Source organism: Oncorhynchus mykiss, chromosome 23 (genome assembly GCF_013265735.2).
Source record: "Oncorhynchus mykiss isolate Arlee chromosome 23, USDA_OmykA_1.1, whole genome shotgun sequence".
Classification (NCBI taxonomy): domain Eukaryota; kingdom Metazoa; phylum Chordata; class Actinopteri; order Salmoniformes; family Salmonidae; genus Oncorhynchus; species Oncorhynchus mykiss.
In genome coordinates this window covers 25,368,772-25,388,586 of record NC_048587.1, presented here as the reverse complement: position 1 = coordinate 25,388,586, position 19,815 = coordinate 25,368,772, and the positions used below count along the sequence as shown (strand labels likewise).

Below are 19,815 nucleotides of genomic sequence, written 5' to 3'. Positions count from 1 at the left end.
TCTCAGCCAATCATGGCTGACCAGGAAGGATACTGTCTTTCTCCCTATATAGCTCAGTGCTTTCTCCTTGGCTAAACTAGGCTCGTAATTTAACATTTTTATCCATAATTACAGATCACATACTAGTTTGTAATCAAGGCACATGAAAGTTAATATGTTCAAGAAGGCAATTCCGCAAAAGAAATCTTAAAAAATCTATATATTTTATTTTCAAACCACCCTCCTATGAAGTAAGAACTAGAGTCAAACTCCCACCTTGAGGAATTTGGGCACATTTGATGCATAGTGGATGGTTCAACTCACCCTTCTCTTTGAGCCTCGCCCTTCTCCAGCTCTTGGATGACCCCCAGTAAAACCTTGATGGTCTCCTGACTGGAGCTGATGAGGTTTTCCATGGCCTGGAGCTTTCCCTTAATATCCCCATTCCCAGGTAAGGGCACTATCTGCTGACAGGCACCCTGCCGTCCTGGAGGACAAGCCTGATCCTCCAGGCCCGACTGTGTTTTCCTTGGGGCTGGTAAAGTCCCTGATTGGTACTGATGTGCCTTTACCTTGACCACAGAGCAGCCAGCACTGTGGGGGTGGGGCAGTGTCTGAGACTGTTGTCCATTGGGCTGCATGGCCTTCTTGCGTTTGTGGTGCACCGACGGACTCCCTAGGCCTAGACTTTCCACTTGCGTCAGGGAGTTCCAGGCAACAGGACTTGTGACCTTTAATCTTGTGTCCTGTAAGAGTTCCTCGCAGTTTGCCAACTGGCGTTTGGCGGAAGGGTTGGCACCCATCGTGTCCACTTTGGATAATACTTTGTGTTTGGTTCTCACGCCAGAAGCCTGGTTCTTCGGCTCTCCCATGGGAGTTGGGTCATTTGCAAAGCACTCTGTGTCCTTTGTGAGGAGAGAAGGGTCCCGGCATTCACGCCTGTCTACGCAGTTGGCACCGGATAACAGATCCTCTGTGCCACTGCTGTCGTCCCTGTGGTGGAGCAGTGCCTGCGTCTGCCGCACATGCTTCCCTGCACCCTGAGATGACGAGCACTCCTCTAAACTCACTGCCTCGTCCTGACCTTTCAAGTCACTCAAAAACCCATTGTTTTGACCCTTGTAGTCCTCTACCAAGGCCGTGTGTTTGATGGTGTGTCCTTTCTTTCGCTCGAAGGGGAAAGTCTGGTAGTGTTTCGTAAGGTCTGGTGACGTCTGAACACCCGTGCTCTTAGTCACATTGGGGATGGAGCGCCGCGCAGGCATCGCCATGTACTTCCTGTATGCCACTTTACAGGAAATGGACCTTGCTCCTCGCCCCCCTGCCCGCTGCTCGTTCTGGGCGTCACAGATATCCTTGAAGCGGACTTGTAAGGCTTTGTTCCTCTTCTTCACCTGCTGTTTGCCGTCAGGACCGTATTGTGCCTCCAAGCTATGTGACGGGCCTGTCTCTGAATCTGACTCTGAGTTGGAGAGCACGACCCTGCTGCTCTCCTTGCTCACCATGGTTTCTGGGAGAAGGGAGAGAAATATACAGTGTATGTCATAATATGCTGGGGTTTAATCACAGTACATTTACTTTAGGCAGCAGATCGTTTTTATTTTCTTTGTTCTGTTACTGAGCAACTAACATCTAGACTGTCAGGGCCCAGTTGCATAAAACATCTTAAGTGTTTTCCTTAAGGGTTCACATTAAGGAATAATTGTCCCTTATCTAAGATAATTGTTTAAGGGTGTTAAATAGATCCCCTCAACTATTCCCTTAGGTAAGAGCATACTTAAGGGGTTTTACTGTAGTTTGAAAGCATGTACGGCTGAAAGAGTATCTGGTTACCATGGAGACGGCCTGATTCACCGACTAAATGTTTCCTCAAAGAGATTACGTATTTTGTGAGATAACAGAACAGAACTTTGAAAAATCAAGACAGGATAACCAAATTGCTTCAGAAGAAAATAAACCAAGTTTATTTTAGTTACTTTTTTCTCAACTTGTTTCTATTTCTTTCTAGCACATCAAGCTAGCTTACAGAGTAGATAGCTAACTAGCCAGCTAGCTTTGTAGCCATGGTTTGTGCACCTTCCATTGTTTAGGTAAGTAGCTAGCTGGTTAATGTTTTCCTTTTGTAACCAGGGCAGACGAAAACGACATTCAACTCCACAAATGACGTTTACATTGAAATCGATACTGAATGAAGCAGTTAATGGGGATCCTTAACTTTGCCACTCAATTTAAGGGGGGGATTCACCTTAAAATGTTTTGTGCAACTGACTTAAAGTTAATGAAACTTTAAGGGAAAAGATAACTTTAAACGTTTTATGCAACCGGGCCCAGAGATGAATTTATACGAGATCACGATTTATGTCACAGATGAGACACACACAGACACAGACTTATTTTATATTATTATTCTTATGACAAATAAAGATTTCTATAGATATTCCACATTCAGAGCTGTCGTATTTAAGGGGCTGTATTGCATTGAATAATGTTTGACTTTGTGTCATTGGAATAGTGTACGAGATTTATAATAGATTTGATTACTAACGGACTAACATGGAAAGCAGTTTTTGGGAATGAAATTGTGTTAAAAGGAAATATCAGAGCTGAGCTAGTTCATCATCTTTATACGATGAGACACTATGTGATAAATAAACCCGAATGCATCATTTGTTACTACACAAATGCAGGCCCTTCATGGCATAGTCACTTCTCTGAAAGCAATCACGTTCAATCATTTTGAGACGTAGTCAATCCATCAGTATGCTTGGTGACATACTGTTTTTTCATCTCAAATTCCTTATAAGTCCAAAGTCCAAAGCACTACCCCACACAATTTGCTTATAATGAAACAGACTGTAATGAGGTTATGAAGTTATGTAGAAAAATCATATGTATGTCATTGATATTTCGGAGTTATCCAAGAGCCTGTATTAGCCTTAGCATTGCCTTCTGTCCATGTGGGCAATATATGAGCACTGATTCTACCACACGACCCCTAATGTCACCTGCATAAAAGGAAGAAAGGAAGCCCCATTACCAACGTTTTAAAGAGAGTCTGTCAGTACTTCAGGTCCTCTCACTCACACAATATTAAGATAGCATTGGACAAGGGCTCATAAAAGGGGCAACTGAATGCATTGGGAATCGTGCCAGGTGTTTTACTTTGTAGCCTTGTAGACATTATGACCTTTTTTGTATCTCAGACTACAGATGAAAGGGAAGCCTTTTTAGATATATTCTTCTTGCCATCTCAAACCATTGAATTGTATCTAGATCCATACAAAGTCCCCTCGAGTCGTCCTTACTTTATATTCAAACACAAGACAAAGCATGTAAAGAAGCTAAATGCTAATTCACACATAGAGAATATATACTGTACATTTAAAAAATCCTCATTCCCTCAAGGTTCTTGAGCAAACCTGGAGTGTCATATGATAATTTTAAAGACAACTGAGTATGTGTCACCGCCACAGCTCCTCTGAATAACCAGTTACGTTTCCTCTTCCTACTCACTCCCTACTTCCCAGGGCTACCTATCACTGCTAATGACCAGAGGTTCTTCCCTGGTTTGGCCCCAACCATCCAGGGGATTATGAATAATGCATTGACTCTAAAATTGCAAAAGTAATCCTCTTAAATCTCCTTATGAACTCTGGCAGACCATGCTGTCTGTTACAATTGCCCTTCAGTTCTTCATACAGAAATGTTAGATAGAAAACTCCACATCAGATGCTATGATTGAGTGGTCATCGCCATAATTATCTAGTGTTTTCTGTCAGTTATTTGGACATAGGACTGTGCTGGCTGGTTATATACATATATATATATATATATATATATATGAATGTATCACTATCCCTGCTAGCAAATCTATAACATTGCTGACTTACGATATTCAGCTCTGCCTCCAGCTCCAGCATGTGAACAAGCTTCTAGAGAGGTGCTCTTGAGGTGTAGTGATTGACATGCTCTCCTGATAAGGCGTGTTTGTAGGATTAAAATGCAGCCTATCCACTCTCATAAATGGTATAGTAATGGTATTACAGAGGCATTGATAGCAGCACTATCAATGGCATTGACCTTGACACAGCACACGTGATGCATATCATCAGTGAATGGGAAACCATATCTCACTTGCAGTTTGCTGTCTATCTGCTGCCAAGGCATGTTTTCTCAGTGCATCAAATCATAGCAATCCGTACTATTTATGTTGTGACACCACATACTAATTCCCCAACACAGTGGTGGTTGGTGCTGTTTAAGCATATTGGATGGCTGTCATCCATATTCTATTCACCCAGCTCAATGTAACATTGATAGGTTTCGGCTAGTACATTATACTCCGTATACCCATCGTTGCTACAACCTAGCCCATGATTGAAAGTTTACAGCGTCGGTGCACAGGTCGAGATGTTTTTTTTGTTGCAGTCAAGGTGACAAGCAGTGACCCATTCAATACTGTCTTGCACACTCTTGCCTACATGTAGCGGATCTAGAGTGTAATTATTAGTCCAACAATTGTAAAGACGTGTTTTTATTGGACAAATTCAGGTAAGTTTATCCCCGTTATATTCCACTTGCTTCATTATAAGAAAAGTTTTTTCAATAGAATCGGCGGAATGAATACACACAAAAACAGTATGATCCATATGCTCTCAGTTGTCTGTGGTCAGGCAAAAAAACCTTTTCAAACCAAACCTTCGTATCATAACCATTAACCACTACACACAGCCTACATCGTTGTGATAAAGTGGCTTAGCAGCTACACCGGCGGGCCCCGGTGGCAATAAATAAATTAAACCAAAAATGTACTTTGACTTGGAAGAGTGCCAGTGTTGGATAGCCATTGCCAGCTAGCTAACATAGCATCCCTCTCTGTTTGTGCCGGGTGTTTGAGTATGCTAAACAAGCTAGCTGCAGCCACCAGCTAAGTAAGTGAAATTTAAACAAAAAATATAGACAGCTCTCTTTATTGCCCTCTCTCTCATTTTGTAAGAAATCTATTGTCTTTCTCTCTCTTTTTTTTACTAGGCAAGTCAGTTAAGAACAAATTCTTATTTTCAATGATGGCCTAGGAACAGTGGGTTAACTTAACTGCCTGTTCAGGGGCAGACCGACAGATTTTGTACCTTGTCAGCTCGGGGATTTGAACTTGCAACCTTTCAGTTACTAGTCCAATGCTCTAAGCACTAGGCTACCCTGCCACCCCAGTCAACTACTCACCACATTTTATGCACTGCAGTGCTAGCTAGCTGTAGCTTTCAGTCCTATATTCTCTGATTAGGTGGACAACATGTCAGTTCATGCTGCAAGAGCTCTGATAGGTTGGAGGACATCCTCCAGAAGTTGTAATAATTAATAATTAGTTTTTGTATTGAATTCAATGTACCCACAGGAGGAAGGAAGCTAGCTGTCCTACGGCTACACCATGGTGCTACCCTACAGAGTGCTGTTGCGGCTGCTGTAGACCTTCATTGAAAGACAGTGTGTTTAAAATCATTGTTTTGGTAACGTGAATATATTTAGTACAGTTGTATCTCAAAAATACAACTTCTAATGTTTTGCTATTTTCATTTTTTATGAAATTCACTGAGGAGGATGGTCCTCCCCTTCCTGCTCTGTGGAGCCTCCACTGCCACACATGTACCCTTAAACGAACCAAACAGTACCATGTGAGATCATTATGTGTACCTCTGAAGGCACATTATGTGTATTTCAATCTTTTTGTACCCCAGGGAAGAATACTGTACTCTAACCATACCCTTTTTACTGAGTGTGTATGGCACAAGCCGAGCACTGCTCACAGCACCATGAAAGTGTTATTTACACAACAAAATTAATTCATATAACATACAGTACTTCACAACTCTATTTGTGGAGTAATGATCATTAGCATTATCTACTGAAGAACCTAATTGCAGAATATGATATGGCATAGGTAATTACATGGTAAAAGGAAAAGCTACTTGTAAACCTAGGTTGTTTCTCAATATTTTCAAAAAAATATAACTTTTTTAATGTTTCACTATTTATTTATTTGATTCACTGAGGAGGATGGTCCTCCCCTTGCTCTTCTGAGGAGCATCGACTGCCCCAACGCACCAATTCCCCCATGACACCATCTTGGAAAAACCCATTATACAGAGATAGATAATTAAGATAAAAGGCCTGACATGGTGTGGTATAAGGCCAATATACCACGGCTAAGGGCTGTTCTTACGCATGACACATCGCAGAGTGCCTGGATATAGCACTTAGTTGAGGTATATTGGCCATATACCACAAACCTCAGAGGTGCCTTATTTGCTATTATAAACTGGTTACCAATGTAATTAGAGCAGTAAAAATAAATGTTTTGTCAACCCTTGGTATACGGTCTGATATACAGTACCACAGCTTTCAGCCAATCAGCATTCAGGGCTCGAACCACCCAGTTTATAATAGGGAATATCTGAGGACACACGCCAGATGTGTGTGTTGCATAGCATATTGGCACCCTTTTTAATACTATGATGCCAAAAGAGGAGGGGCCATAACTCTTTGTTGGGTACTTTGTATCTACTGTTTGATCATACAAGTTTACCTAATCAGAAGTACTTCGCCTTCCATTGCACAATATGTGATTTGAGAATAATGTGCGTGATGTGGGGACATCTGTAAGAATTGGTTTTCTTATCATTATCATACTGGTCTTCCCCACATGAAAAAATACTACAGTTTACTATAGAATATTATAGTACTTACTATAGAATTCTGTAGCAAATTGTAGTATACTTTAGAATACTATACTCCACACTGCAGTGTCCCTCGATCATGTTTAGTACTTACTATATAATTTTTTTGTATACTGTAGAATACTATACTACACACTGTAGTATATGTGTGGTACTTACTATATATTTTTGGACATTCCCACCAAGTTATAGGCTAGGTATCCCCCAGTAATGCACATCCTCATATCTCGGTTCTGTCTGTCTGGTGAATTCTTAGTAACTTGCTGGGCTGCAGGATACACCTGAGACAGTGTGCTTTATGGCATTGGCTTAAAAGATTCATCACTGCACTGCACTTTCTTTTACAGAGGAGTAGGGGAGCTTTTAAAAAGGCCTCAATTTGCTCATCTGCTCACTGAAAGCCAGTGCTATGAAATGGATCTTCCGAAGAGTAAGTTTAGCATCGCCATGACAAGGAGAAGTGCATTACACCTGACGCATTGACATGGTTACAAGGGAGAGAGAGCTGTGAGGAGCTGAGGGGTGTTTCCCGGAAGCAGGAGAGAGTGAGATGGCAGATTGGTTAATGTTCCCATGCCTTACAGTAGCTGTTCCTTGCCCAATTGTACCATATTTACAGGTTACTGTGAGCCACCCTTTTTACTCGCTCACTGACGAGGGTATGGCTGCTGGTGTTTCAAAGAAAGAGTAAGATCATTTGAATTGCTCCAACAACAGAAAAGGATGAAGGAACTAAGTGGTTGGTTTCTCATAAACAGAGCCAAGAGAGAATACAATATTTGATTAGACTAATAGAGAAAGAGGTGGGGGCCTAGGATAGAAGATGGTTTGGGAACACCATAAGCGGGTTTCTAAGATAGAGGTTTCTGTAGAGACAGAGATTGGTTTGAAATGAGGCAGGGGGAGAACAAACCATCTGAACTGGTTCCAGAAGCCTCGTTTGCACCTTGCGCTAATGTGGATTTTGTGATCTGATCAATATGATCCAATCAGTGTCATATCAACACATGGTATTAAAATGTGTCTCTTATCTGTCCACTATGTCTGCATTGTTACCAGATTTCCTGTTGCCTCCCTGTAATTATTTAGAAAAAAATATGAATTATTGACAATTATTGATGTAATAAATCAGCTTTGTTTACACTTGATCGATATCCAGATACATTGGATCCCTGATTACCTCCGGAGGTGGTCAGGAAGATCTCATCACAATCAGATCACAATGCGTCTTTTAATCATCTACACCTGCCCCAAAATTTGGGCACAATCCGAATGTGGACAAGATAAGGACAAAGGATGCATGTTAGCACCAGGTATAAACGGGGCTATAGAGAGAGAAGGGTGGGATGACTATGAAACAGTATTTAATAAACAGAGAGAGGAGAGAGAGAAAATCTGATCTGCCCTCTATGTGATGTAGTGCTCTGCCGGGAGCGTCAAGATCACATGTCATTACTCATGATAAGTTGCGAGTCCCAGGTGGAATCCTCATCTCGTCGTCACATGACGCCTTGAGGAACACATCTATCGCTCATAATAATCACTGTACTTTCAGCAGCACTACTGTAGCTATGGTATGTGTTCAACACTGAACACCAACTACATCTCACTGTCACAAGCACTTGAGCACTATCATTGATATCCCTAAAAATTATACAATGCCAATGATCACATGTGTTAGCCCATTGAAAAGAGCAATAATGGTCAACCCATAAGTGCAATCGATCAATGCTACAAGACTAAATCAATATGTAAAATCTAACTGAATATTCACCTGAACATTTCCTTGTTCAGTAATCTGTTCATTACACTTTCTAAACAGGAAATCAGATAGTATCAGCCAAAAGTGAAACAGATAACATAAAGACAACATCATTGCTTTCTCCAGATAAATTGTGAGCCTTTTACTGGTTGGCTAGAATGCCCCCTTTGAATCCTCCACATATCAGCGTCTAGACAATAAAGCAACCGGACATACAGTATATCAGAGCAAATACAGTAAAGACATTCAAACCACTCGGGCACCTGCTGTATCTTGACAAATCAAAGCTGATAAACTGACTCTAAGTGCAGATTCTCCTATGTTTCTATATTAACTTCCTATCGTTATTACTATACAGACTTAAGTGTTAAACACTTACCTTGAGAAACAAATCAGTGGAGCAAAGGATGAGAAAGCAGAGATCTCCCACTGAGCTGGTGCATATCCATTCATGTAGTGGCATAGAGAGCTCCGTCCAGAGAGAGGATAGGGTACCAAAGAGACAGCCACTGCAGTGACAGCTGGATAGTTGTGGCACATCGGCAAAGGTTCAGGATAGAAAAAAACGGCCTCCAACCCCGTAAGGTCCACAATGAAGTCCTCCCTACTTCTCTCTCTCTGTCTGACTCTCTCTCTCTCTCTCTCTTTCACCTCATTCAAGCATCACTGACACTCGTCCGCTGCCGCTCCTACACTCACCGGCAATAGGCACTCGTACAGTACATGCTGCTGCAATCCCTGTGCATTTGGGAGTGTGCGTGTTTGTGAGTGAGAGAGAGAGAGAGAGAGAGAGAGAGAGAGAGAGAGAGAGAGAGCAAGGGAGAGGGGAAGAGGGAGGATGAGAGCTAGGGAGGGTGAGAGAGGGGGAAAGCGCAAGCTGCTGGGGAAAGTCCATAGTTGCCACAGCTGGTGAGCTCATGCATTAACAGTAAAAACCTCCTTATCGTGTCCTCTGAGCTGGCGTAGTGGCATAGGGTCTGGTGAGCTGTTATATCATCTGAACGGCTTCCCAGATTGCCTGTGGGGAAGGCTCTGAAATAATAATGCATTGTGTTTTTAATTGGATGTCTCCTTCCCTTGTTACTTTTAGATATCTGACACCCTGTTTGTGAAAGGAGAAGAGAAGAGACAGAGGGGGAAGGAAGAAAAAGCGGGAGAGGAAATGTTGGAGGAGAGAGAGGAATTGAGAGAGTATTAGTATGTAGTCTGGAAGGAGAGAATGAGAGGAAGAGATGTGGACACCAAAGAAGAATTAATAAACTGTATCCAACTCTGCATGTCTACCGCTGATCGCTGACCTCACAAAGAGAACTTGACTTGCAGCCGTTTTACCATGTTACTGGGATTTGCATATACTAGCAAGAAAAACAATGCCTACAGTATATCAAAGCCCATCTCCCTTTGAGTTCTTGATTGGTGCAAAGTGTTCTATTATTTTTCTCTGCATTCAAGGTCAGTGCACAGGCAATACTTCCATTCTGTCTGTGGGTTGTGAAATACTTTACTCAGTTGGCTGTGATACATGCTAGATATTGTGCAGTGAAGTGTGGTGTGCATATCATGAGGGTGATATGTGATATATCAAGATGGTGATATGTGATTGGAAAGGATCTTCAAAACAATAAAATCCTCCACCATTGTATGTTTTCTTTTCCTCTGCTGGGTAAGCTACTGCATAACAAGGTTGAAATACAGCAGAAATGAGACACTAAGGCACCACAAGTGGCTGCTGTGAGAGCTCTCAGCCAGTGTGACTAAAAGTTTGCCTGTGCTTTGCTTGAGTAAGCAACCTGCAGAAAAGCTTTCCAAATAACGTTTGTCGTGCAAAGAGATGAGGGGGAGGCGGAATGGTAATCTGCTGACTGCTGTCTTATTGATTTAAAGGGAGTGTAGCACCTATTTCCCAATGCCAGAAATGCATATAATGTTAACTTAGAGCACCCAAAGATATCATTCACAAATGATAAAACTCTTCAATCAATTGTTATAATATTGTAATCTTGTTCTAAAAGTTGGGTTTGAGGTTTTCTCCAAATCAGCAATAACTTCTGGAAACAATCCCACAATAACCCGTGGTGAACGTCACACAGTGAATGAAAAGATTCTTTAAAATGTGTGAGAATTGGACATCTACTCGTCAATCTGAGGGGCACATTTCATCCCTGAGAACTTTCAGAGTCATCAACAATGGAAGGAGGGCTTCATCAAGAAGTTGCTTCTCAAAGTAGATGTTGTCCATACCATCAATGGGGCTTCTAAAGCATCTCAAACAGCCTGCTGCACCAGCAGAAACCGAGAATTACCACGGGCTTCAGTGAGAATGGAAGTGATAAGGGTAAGTGAAAGAACTAGCTTGGTACCTTGATGCTAATGTTAACTAGCTATAAAGCTACCGCATTTAGCTCATGTCTTCCATCTAAGTAAGACAGATAAACCTAACCAAATGTCGACATGTCTGAGACAAAAGTCCCTAGTGGACTACCAAGATATGATAGCTTTTTACACAGAGATGGAAAAGGGGGTGAGTAAAATAGAGAGATGGAGAAAAAGGAACATTTATCGTGGATACATTCTAGGACTTTCGTCACCTTAATCATATACTTTGCACGCGAACCGCCACCCATTTTGGAATAAGAAGCAATGAATGTATTTACGTGTTTGGATGCCGTTGTACATGCCACTTGTACATGCTCCGAGGTTCCATCAGATGTCACAATGTCCTTCTTCTTAGTTGTTCGGTATCCAATGGACTGTTTTTGTTCATAACTTGTTCTTAGCCTGTGTGGATAGTCAGAGTTTGAACCCCTTTACATGGACAGCTGCAATCTGTTCATGTGCAGGTATAGTCTGGTGAGTTTATCTTTTTGACCGTTTGTTGTTTCAACCGTTTCCCACATGTAGCTAACACTCCATGTTTCCTGGTATGGTAGGTGAGGTTATCTTCTCATCTAGTGTTGAGGTTCAGAATTTCAGAGTTTTTAACCATTTCAACATGTGGACCACAGTCTCACATCTTCTGGTATGATTTGCTAATTCTTAGTCAGGCACTATGGTCGAAAAGGACAGTTCCATCACGCTGACAAGCTCTCTGACCTCATTCGGGGCGTGGGTACTTAATGTGCAAAGGATATGATTAGAAGTTATCTCTTATGACTCCTAAAATCACATTCCTATCTTACAAAAAATGTTTTCATTAATTGTCATATCACATAGAAAACGTATTGGATGGAAACTTGACAGCTAGAGGGGGTGCCCTTCCTAAGTTACAGTATTTGGTTCATACAGTTTTTAATTATATCACAAAATTAAAAGCAACATTATTATTCTTTAGGTCCCCACTGACCATTTCCCATATTCGTTATGTTAGAAATATTGTTCCAGTGTTCACTTTTTGGATGCTAGAGTTTTGGGCAAGTAAACCTCTCGCTAGACAAAGACATTCCCATCCCAATACTAGAGAGTCCTCTGCTGCATAAAATGTTTGACCAGTGTGTGGAGGTCAAAACAATCAAAACAATCCTGTCTCAGAGCTCTACTCCTTCGACCTCATTGCTTGGTTTTTGCTCTGACATACACTTTCAACTGTGTGGCCTTATATAGAAAGGTGTGTGCCTTTCCAAATCATGTCCAATCAATAGAATATACCACAGGTGGACTTCAATTCAGTTGTAGAAACAGTTGTAGAAACATATATTTTTTATTTTTAATATATTGGCAAAACTGTCTAAATCCTGTTTTTGCTTTGTCATTATGGGCTATTATGTGTAAATTGCAGAGGAAAATGTTTCATTAAATCAATTTTAGAATCAGGCTGTAACGTATCAAAATGTGGACAAAGTGAAGGGGTCTGAATATTTTCTGAAGGATCTGTATTATCATCTTGTCATACTAATGGTACCACTCGTGATTTGCCTGAAGAGCCGTTGGTAATAATAGCTAGTGTGGCTATTTCTTTCTTGCTGGCAAAATAAGTGAGCTAGATTTTGTTTGTGTACTGCCATATGTCGATAACATACCTACGTTTGTCACTGGTATGGGCTAGTAAATATCATAAACCTAGCCAGCTAGACACTGATAGCCACAAACTAAAACCAGGGAGAGAGGGAGGAGATCATTCATTCTATGTTTCATCTGCTGCTGGCTAGCTAATGTTCACTCAAATAACTTTTCCACGTGTAATTGATGAAATTAGTATTTTATTCTATAAATTTGTATCTGTGTCAATATGTTGTGAATATTGTCTAAAAAAATCGCCACAGCCAGTTTCCATACTAAAAAGGAAGTGCCACCTGGTGCGCACCAGTTTACCTTGTACAGAAGACTACATGCAATCTGTTCGTCCACCTTGTCAAAGAAATTATGATCTTGCGTTTAGGGCCTTCCATCAGTCTTTGTGGTTTTCAAGTTAGAACCCATGTATATTAGTTACTATACAGCATTAACTACATAAATATCTGATAGGGTCCATTATCTGCTACCTGGACTTTAATTGTCTGTTTCCTGACTACGCCACACCATGGAATGCTTGTTAAGCTCTGCTCTCTCGCTCCCAGAAACAGATCTCCCAATCAGCCTGAAGCCCAGATAAAATTGACTAGATTTAATGATTGGAACAATGCAAAGACAAGTGGGAGGAAATGAGGAATATCCCTCTCTTCGTCTCTCTTCCACTCTACTAATTGATCTGCCAAGGGCTGGCTAGTGAGTGTATGTTTTATTCAAATGAGTTATCCTTGGAGATTACTGTCAGTTTTTAACTGTTCATGGTCGGTTTCCCACAGAGACTGTTTGCGCTTTGGAGGCCACTGCAAACACTGACTGTAAAGTGATCTAATTTAGCTGGTTACAGAGAATAGGGAAAATGTATTTGCACATTATAAGGGGAAGTTAGGGAGCGAGAGGACTCTGTTGAGGTTCAGTAGCCAACGTTATTGTGTTTCTTCTACTTGTTTTGGCACTTAATTTTCCACTCTTCAAAGGCTCAGAATGTGCAGAGTATGCTGTCAAGTGCATCTCTGAGATGTACATCCCTAGGTGAAATAATTATAATTCTATCTAAATTATTCATTTTTCCTATGTTGTTAAAAAACTTCTTCAGGATCGGTGGGTCCCCCACGGGACGATTGAGCTAATGTAGGCTAATGCGATTAGCATGAATTTCTAAGTAACAAGAACATTTCCCAGGACATAGACATGTCTGATATTGGCAGAAAGCTAAAATTCTTGTTAATCTAACTGCACTGTCCAATTTATAATAGCTATTACAGTGAAATAATACCATGCTATTGTTTTAGGAGAGTGCACCGTTATGACCTCGAAAATGTATTTATATACAAATTAGGCACATTTGGGCAGTCATGGTACAACACATTGAACATAAATGCAATGGTTCATTGGATCAGTCTAAAATTTGCACATACACTGCTGCCATCTAGTGTCCAAAATCTAAATTGTGCCGGGGCTGGAATAATACATTATGGCCTTTCTTTTGCATTTCAAAGATGATTGTACAAAAACAATAAAAAAAAACGTTAGTTTTTTTCTTTTGTATTGTCTTTTACCAGATCTAATGTGTTATATTCTCCTACATTCCTTTCACATTTCCACAAACTTCAAAGTGTTTCCTTTCAAATGACATCAATATATGCATATCCTTGCTTCAATGCCTGAGCTACAGGCAGTTAGATTTGGGTATGTCATGGGTATGTCAGATCCTTAAAAGGTTTAAAAAAAAAGGGTACCAGCAAATAAAAAGTGTATTTTTAATTCATTATTATTTTTATTTATGGTAACAGACTAGTGGCCAGTAACCAAGAGGTCGCTGGTTCGAATCACCAAGCCGACTAGGTGAAAAATCTTTCTGTGCCCTTGAGCAAGAAACGTTACCCTCCTGTTAAGAGCGTCTGGTAAATTATTAAAATGTAAAATGTAGATGTGTATAATTTGAGGTCAACAATTGTGTTTTTAATATAAAGGAGTTGTTCATTATTTTACAACATGATATTAGATGTTTCCTCAGCCTGAATATAGACTATGAGCCAGGATAAATATGAATCCATTGTTCAGTTTTCAGCCACAACAAAACGTAGTTAAATATAGCCACCACTAGCTAAAAACCAATTGAAGTTTTGAAGCATGTGAACATGTTTTGTATTTTTTATGGACAAATCACCTTTAAGTAACATCAAACCAAATAAGGAGTTGATTTGAGTTGATTCTACATTTTTGGGTTCACAGGGGATCACATGCCCCATAATTTTCATAGATGTTTTGCTAGCGGTGGCTAAAGTTAGCTGAAGATTGTAGTGGCTGTGTAGCCATTTCCTGCAGTCAAAATGACCTAGTGGCCTCATGGGTGGAATGTAATTAATAGATTTCATTATCTTTTTATTTTAAATCTAGTGTTTCTGTGTCAAACAGTTTAGTAATTTTTCAGTCTTCTGTGATCTATTTAAATTGTGTAATATTGGGATGCAAACTCAAAATGTAATACATTCAACTCTCTATCTGACATGGCACCTTTTTTGGTAGAAATGCCTTCTTGAACATGTGAACTTTCATGTGCCTTAATAGCAAACTTGTATCCCGTCTGTAAATACAAATAAAATTGTTAAATTATGAGCTTAGTTGGTTTAGCCATGGAAAATTCAGGAACGTTCCCGCTAGTCATGATTGGCTGAGATAACGGATAGGCTGGACATCCCGAGAGATGAGTTGGGAATACTCTGCCATAGCTAGCTTCAGTCTATAACTAAGGGCTGCTCAGTATGTGTATGGCTTTTTTGAAAGATATCACGAATAAGTGTTTCTCTCCAGTTGTTGGAGGACAGAGTTTTGAAATCAGTGGAATGCCCCGTGGAAGCAGAGTCTGATAACTGTGGACTAAGGAGATGGCAGAAAAATCTGGGGCACTAATTGCAGCACTAATTACAGAAAATAGCTTTCTGTTGTGAGTGTGATGTAATTAAAGTAGGGCATTCTACTGAAGAATTTTAGAACTTGGACACCCTCTCGTTGGCCTAACATTATATCCTAATTTGACTTTGGTGCAGGTCATCTTTCTTCACATTACTGTCTCTGGTAAACACACACTATATAAAATAAAATCATGGTTTATTTGACACATGTATTTTTTGAAAATTTAATTTCACTTTTATTTAAAGCTAGTGAGGGAGATAAGTGTTTCCAGTTTCAGAGATGTTTGTAGTTCGTTCCAGTCATTGGCAGCAGAGAACTGGAAGGAGAGGCGGCCAAAGGAAGAATTGGTTTGGGGGTGACCAGAGAGATATACCTGCTGGAGCATGTGCTACATGTGGGTGCTGCTATGATGACCAGTGAGCTGAGATAAGGGGGGACTTTACCTAGCAGGGTGTACAGGATACAGAAAGTGTAAACGGTACAGTGAAATGGTGACTTGCATACTGGAGTCTTTTGTTTAGGCATGTAGCTAGGTAGCAAGCTAAACAATTAACCATAATCTCAATTTATAACATTACCTCCCTGCATGAATCTGCAAGAGGCTAAATCTAACCGACTAGATTTAATGTTAGCTAGCTAACATTAGGATATAACTAGCAATGGCTCTGAGTGTCACACCCTGATCTGTTTGACTTGTCTTTGTGCTTGTCTCCACCTCCCTCCAGGTGTTGCCCATCTTCCCCATTATCCACAGTGTACTTATATCCGTGTTCTCTGTTTGTCTGTTGCCAGTTTCTTTGTTTTGTCAAGCCTACCAGCGTTTTTCCTGTGTTTCTGTCTTTCTCTAGTTCCTGTTTTCTAGCTTTCCAAGTTTTTGACCATTCTGCCTGCCCTGACCCTGAGCCTGCCTGCCGTTCTGTACCTTCCAGACTCTGCTCTGGACTACTGACATCTGCCTGACCCTGAGCCTGCCTGCCGTTCTCTACCTTCCAGACTCTGCTATGGACTACTGTTCTCTGCCTGCCCTTGACCTGTCACTTGACCTGCCTACTGTTTCTGTAATAAACTTTTGTTACTTCAAAACTGTCTGCATCTGGGTCTTCTCGTAAGCCTTGATACTGAGATTCTAATAATATTACTACACAGATCATACACGTAATGTTAGTAAGTGAGCCAGCCAGCTAGCGATAGCTAGCTAGCTAACAGTATGCTTTAACTTGTAATGAAAACAACTTCATGAAAAATGTAGAAACCTATATCTGAAAACAGGTGAATGACAGGTCGAGGGCTTCCTGACGGGTTGCATCACTGCCTGGTATGGCAACTGCTTGGCCTCCGACCGCAAGGCACAACAGAGGGTAGTGTGTACTGCCCAGTACACCACCAGGGCCAAGCTTCCTGCTATCCAGGACCTGTATACCAGGCGGTGTCAGAGGAAGGCCCTAAAAATTGTCAAAGACTCCAGCCACCCTTGTCATAGACTGTTCTCTCTGCAACCGCATGGCAAGCGGTACCGGAGTGCCAAGTCTAGATCCAAAAGGCTTCTAAACAGCTTCCACCCCCAAACCATAAGACTCTAATGGCTACCCAGACTATTTGAATTGCCCCCCCCCCACGCTGCTACTCTCTGCTATTATCTATACACAATCACTCTAATAACTCTACCTACATGTACATAATTACCTCAATTATCTGCCCACACGCATTGACACATTGACTCTGTACCGGTACCCCCGTATATATCCCGTTATTGTTATTCACTGCTGCTCTTTAATTATTTGTTATTCTTATCTCTTACCTTTTTGGGGGGTATTTTCTTAACTGCATTGTTGGTTTAGGGCTTGTAAGTAAGCATTTCACTGTAAGGTTGTATTTGGCGCATGTGACAAATAACATTTGACTGGATTTGATTTGATTTAAAAACTCCGTCCTCCAGAAAGTGCAGAGCGTTAGCAACACTTTTGCACTTGTTCATGATATATGTATGTTGAGTCAATAAGTATTCAACACCTTTATTATAGTAAGTCTAAATTAGTTCAGAAGTAAAACCAATCATAACATGTCACATAAATTGAATTGACTCACTGTATGAAAATATATTTTTAACATGATATCTGAATGACTACCTTATCTCTGTACCCCACACATACAATTATCTGTATGGTGCCTCACTTGAGCAGTTCATTTAAAATACAGATTCACCACAAAGACCAGGGAGGTTTACCAATACCTCATAAAGAAGGACACTTATTAGAAGATGGGTAAAAAATTAAACTGAGTTAGGAAAGATGCCTGTATCTTTGTAGTGACTGGGTGTATTGATACCATAACAAAGGAGTTCAATACTAACAGACTCAAGGCATTTCAGCTTTTCATTTTTAATAAACATAGTAAACATTTTGAAAAATGACATTATTATTATTATGACAATTATCTCAATTTAATACATTTTAAACTCAGGCGGAGGGTTGAATACTTTCTGAAGGCACTGTTAATGTACACACAGAGGAGTCAGCCTGCCTATTCACCATGTTAGTGTCATGTTCCTCATCAAGGAGTAAGGATCAAGGCTCAGTTTTGCCAGCGCGGTATGCTTTTGGACTTTGTTATTAGACTCATTTAAAGGATTCCACTAGTGCAGAACAAGAAGAGCTGATTAGAATATGAACACAGACTTAGTGTTTAGGTTTATGGAGTAAACATTTGAGGAATAATTATCTGCTTAAACAAACAAGAAGAAACACTTACCCAGTAACTCGTTTATGGAAACTGCGGCACATCAGAAACTGTAAAATTACCGGCCAATATTCATTTAGGTGATTAAAAGCTCAGATCTGATAGCAATGGCTTTTTGCCATGGTGATTTATGCAGTGATACAAACCAGTCAGAGGTTCCCTGACTATGGGACCTGAATAAGAAAAACTCTGAACCCTAGTTGAAGCCTTTTCCTGGTCAGGTAAAATTCCTGTTCCTCCATATAGACACGCGTCTCCATAGCCCTGGCCATGGAGCTGATATCACTGTTGATGTTATAGTCATTCTTCTGCACTTCCAACAGTGATGACAGCGTTGGTGTCCTTGGGGTGTGGGGAAGCACTGTAATGGTCTCTGGTGAGAGACTCTGCCTCAGATGGACTCATTATAGTCTTACAACCACGGCGTTGTTTACTACCTCAGCTGTGTCAACAGCCATTCCTGTCTCTGGCTAGCTCTACACTTAAAAAATGAGAAAAATGATCTGAACCTCTGTGGCATGGGACGGTGTATAGTTTCCCTTTGCAAAAGCTATCGCAATGTGCTCTGCTTTTAAGGACAATGTTTGTTTGATTCTTTTGTTGTTCACAATAAAGAATGCAGAGGTGTTTTGGTACTTTTCCACTAAAGTCACATTTTGGTTTGTTTGAGGGTGAATCTGAACCTGTGTTTATAAATTAATACACATTTAAATGAGAGCATGTTTGAGTTGCAGCTGAGTACATTTTTGTTTAGCAGTGAAAACATTCATTTGTTAAATCCAATTCTCGCAGAACAGGAAGAATTACAGTGCAATCGGAAAATCTATTCAGAACCCTTCCACATTTTGTTATGTTACAGCCTTATTCTAAAATTGATTAAATATTTGTTTTTCCCTCTTCAGTCTACACACAATACCCCATAATGACAAAACAGTATTAAAAATAAAGAACATCAATACCTTATTCAGACCCTTTACTTAGTACGTTATTGAAGCACCTTTGGCAGCGAGTCACACTTGTATTTGGCGAGTTTCCTCCATTCTTCTCTGCAGATCCTCCCAAGCTCTGTCAGGTTGGATGGGGAGGGTCATTGCAAAGCTATTTTCAGGTCTCTCCAGAGATATTTGATCGGGTTCAAGCCCGGGCTCTGGCTGGGCCACTCAAGGACATTCACATACTTGTCCCAAAGACACTCCTGCGTTGTCTTAGCTGTGTGCTTAGGGTCTTTGTCCTGTTGGAACAACCGGTTGTCCTTCGCCCCAGCCTTAGGTCCTGAGTGCTCTGGAGCAGGTTTTCATCAAGGATCTCTCTGTACTTGACTCCGTTCATCTTTCCCTCTATCCTGACTAGTCTCACAGTCCCTGCCGCTGAAAAACATCCCCACAGAATGATGCTGCCACCCCCATACTTCACCGTAGGGATGGTGCCAGGTTTCCTCCAGAGGTGACGCTTGGCATTCAGGCCAAAGAGTTCAATCTTGGTTTCAACAGACCAGAGAATCTTGTTTCTCATGGTCTGAGAGTCCTTTAGGTGCCTCTTGGCAAACTTCAAGTGGGGTGTCATGTGTCTTTTACTAAGGAGTGGCTTCCGTCTGGCCACTCTACCATAAAGGCCTGATTGGTGGAGTACTGCAGGGATCATTGTCCTTCTGGAAGGTTCTCAGATCTCCACAGAGGAACTCTGGAG

The 19,815-nt window shown here is 40.9% G+C and overlaps 1 protein-coding gene across 1 annotated transcript in view; it reads right to left on the bottom strand.

Moving 5' to 3' along the window:
* The window catches only part of LOC110502488 (inhibitory synaptic factor 2A), a 29,405-nt gene extending 20,191 nt beyond the window's left edge, over positions 1–9,214 (bottom strand). Inside the window, exons 1-2 of the mRNA XM_021580538.2 lie at positions 8,855–9,214; positions 304–1,489 (exon numbers count right to left, since the gene is read on the bottom strand). Coding sequence (XP_021436213.1) covers positions 304–1,484 — 1,181 coding nt within the window. The 5' untranslated portion in view covers positions 1,485–1,489; positions 8,855–9,214. The remainder of the gene's footprint in view (positions 1–303; positions 1,490–8,854) is intronic.
* Between the last annotated feature and the right edge of the window lie 10,601 nt (positions 9,215–19,815).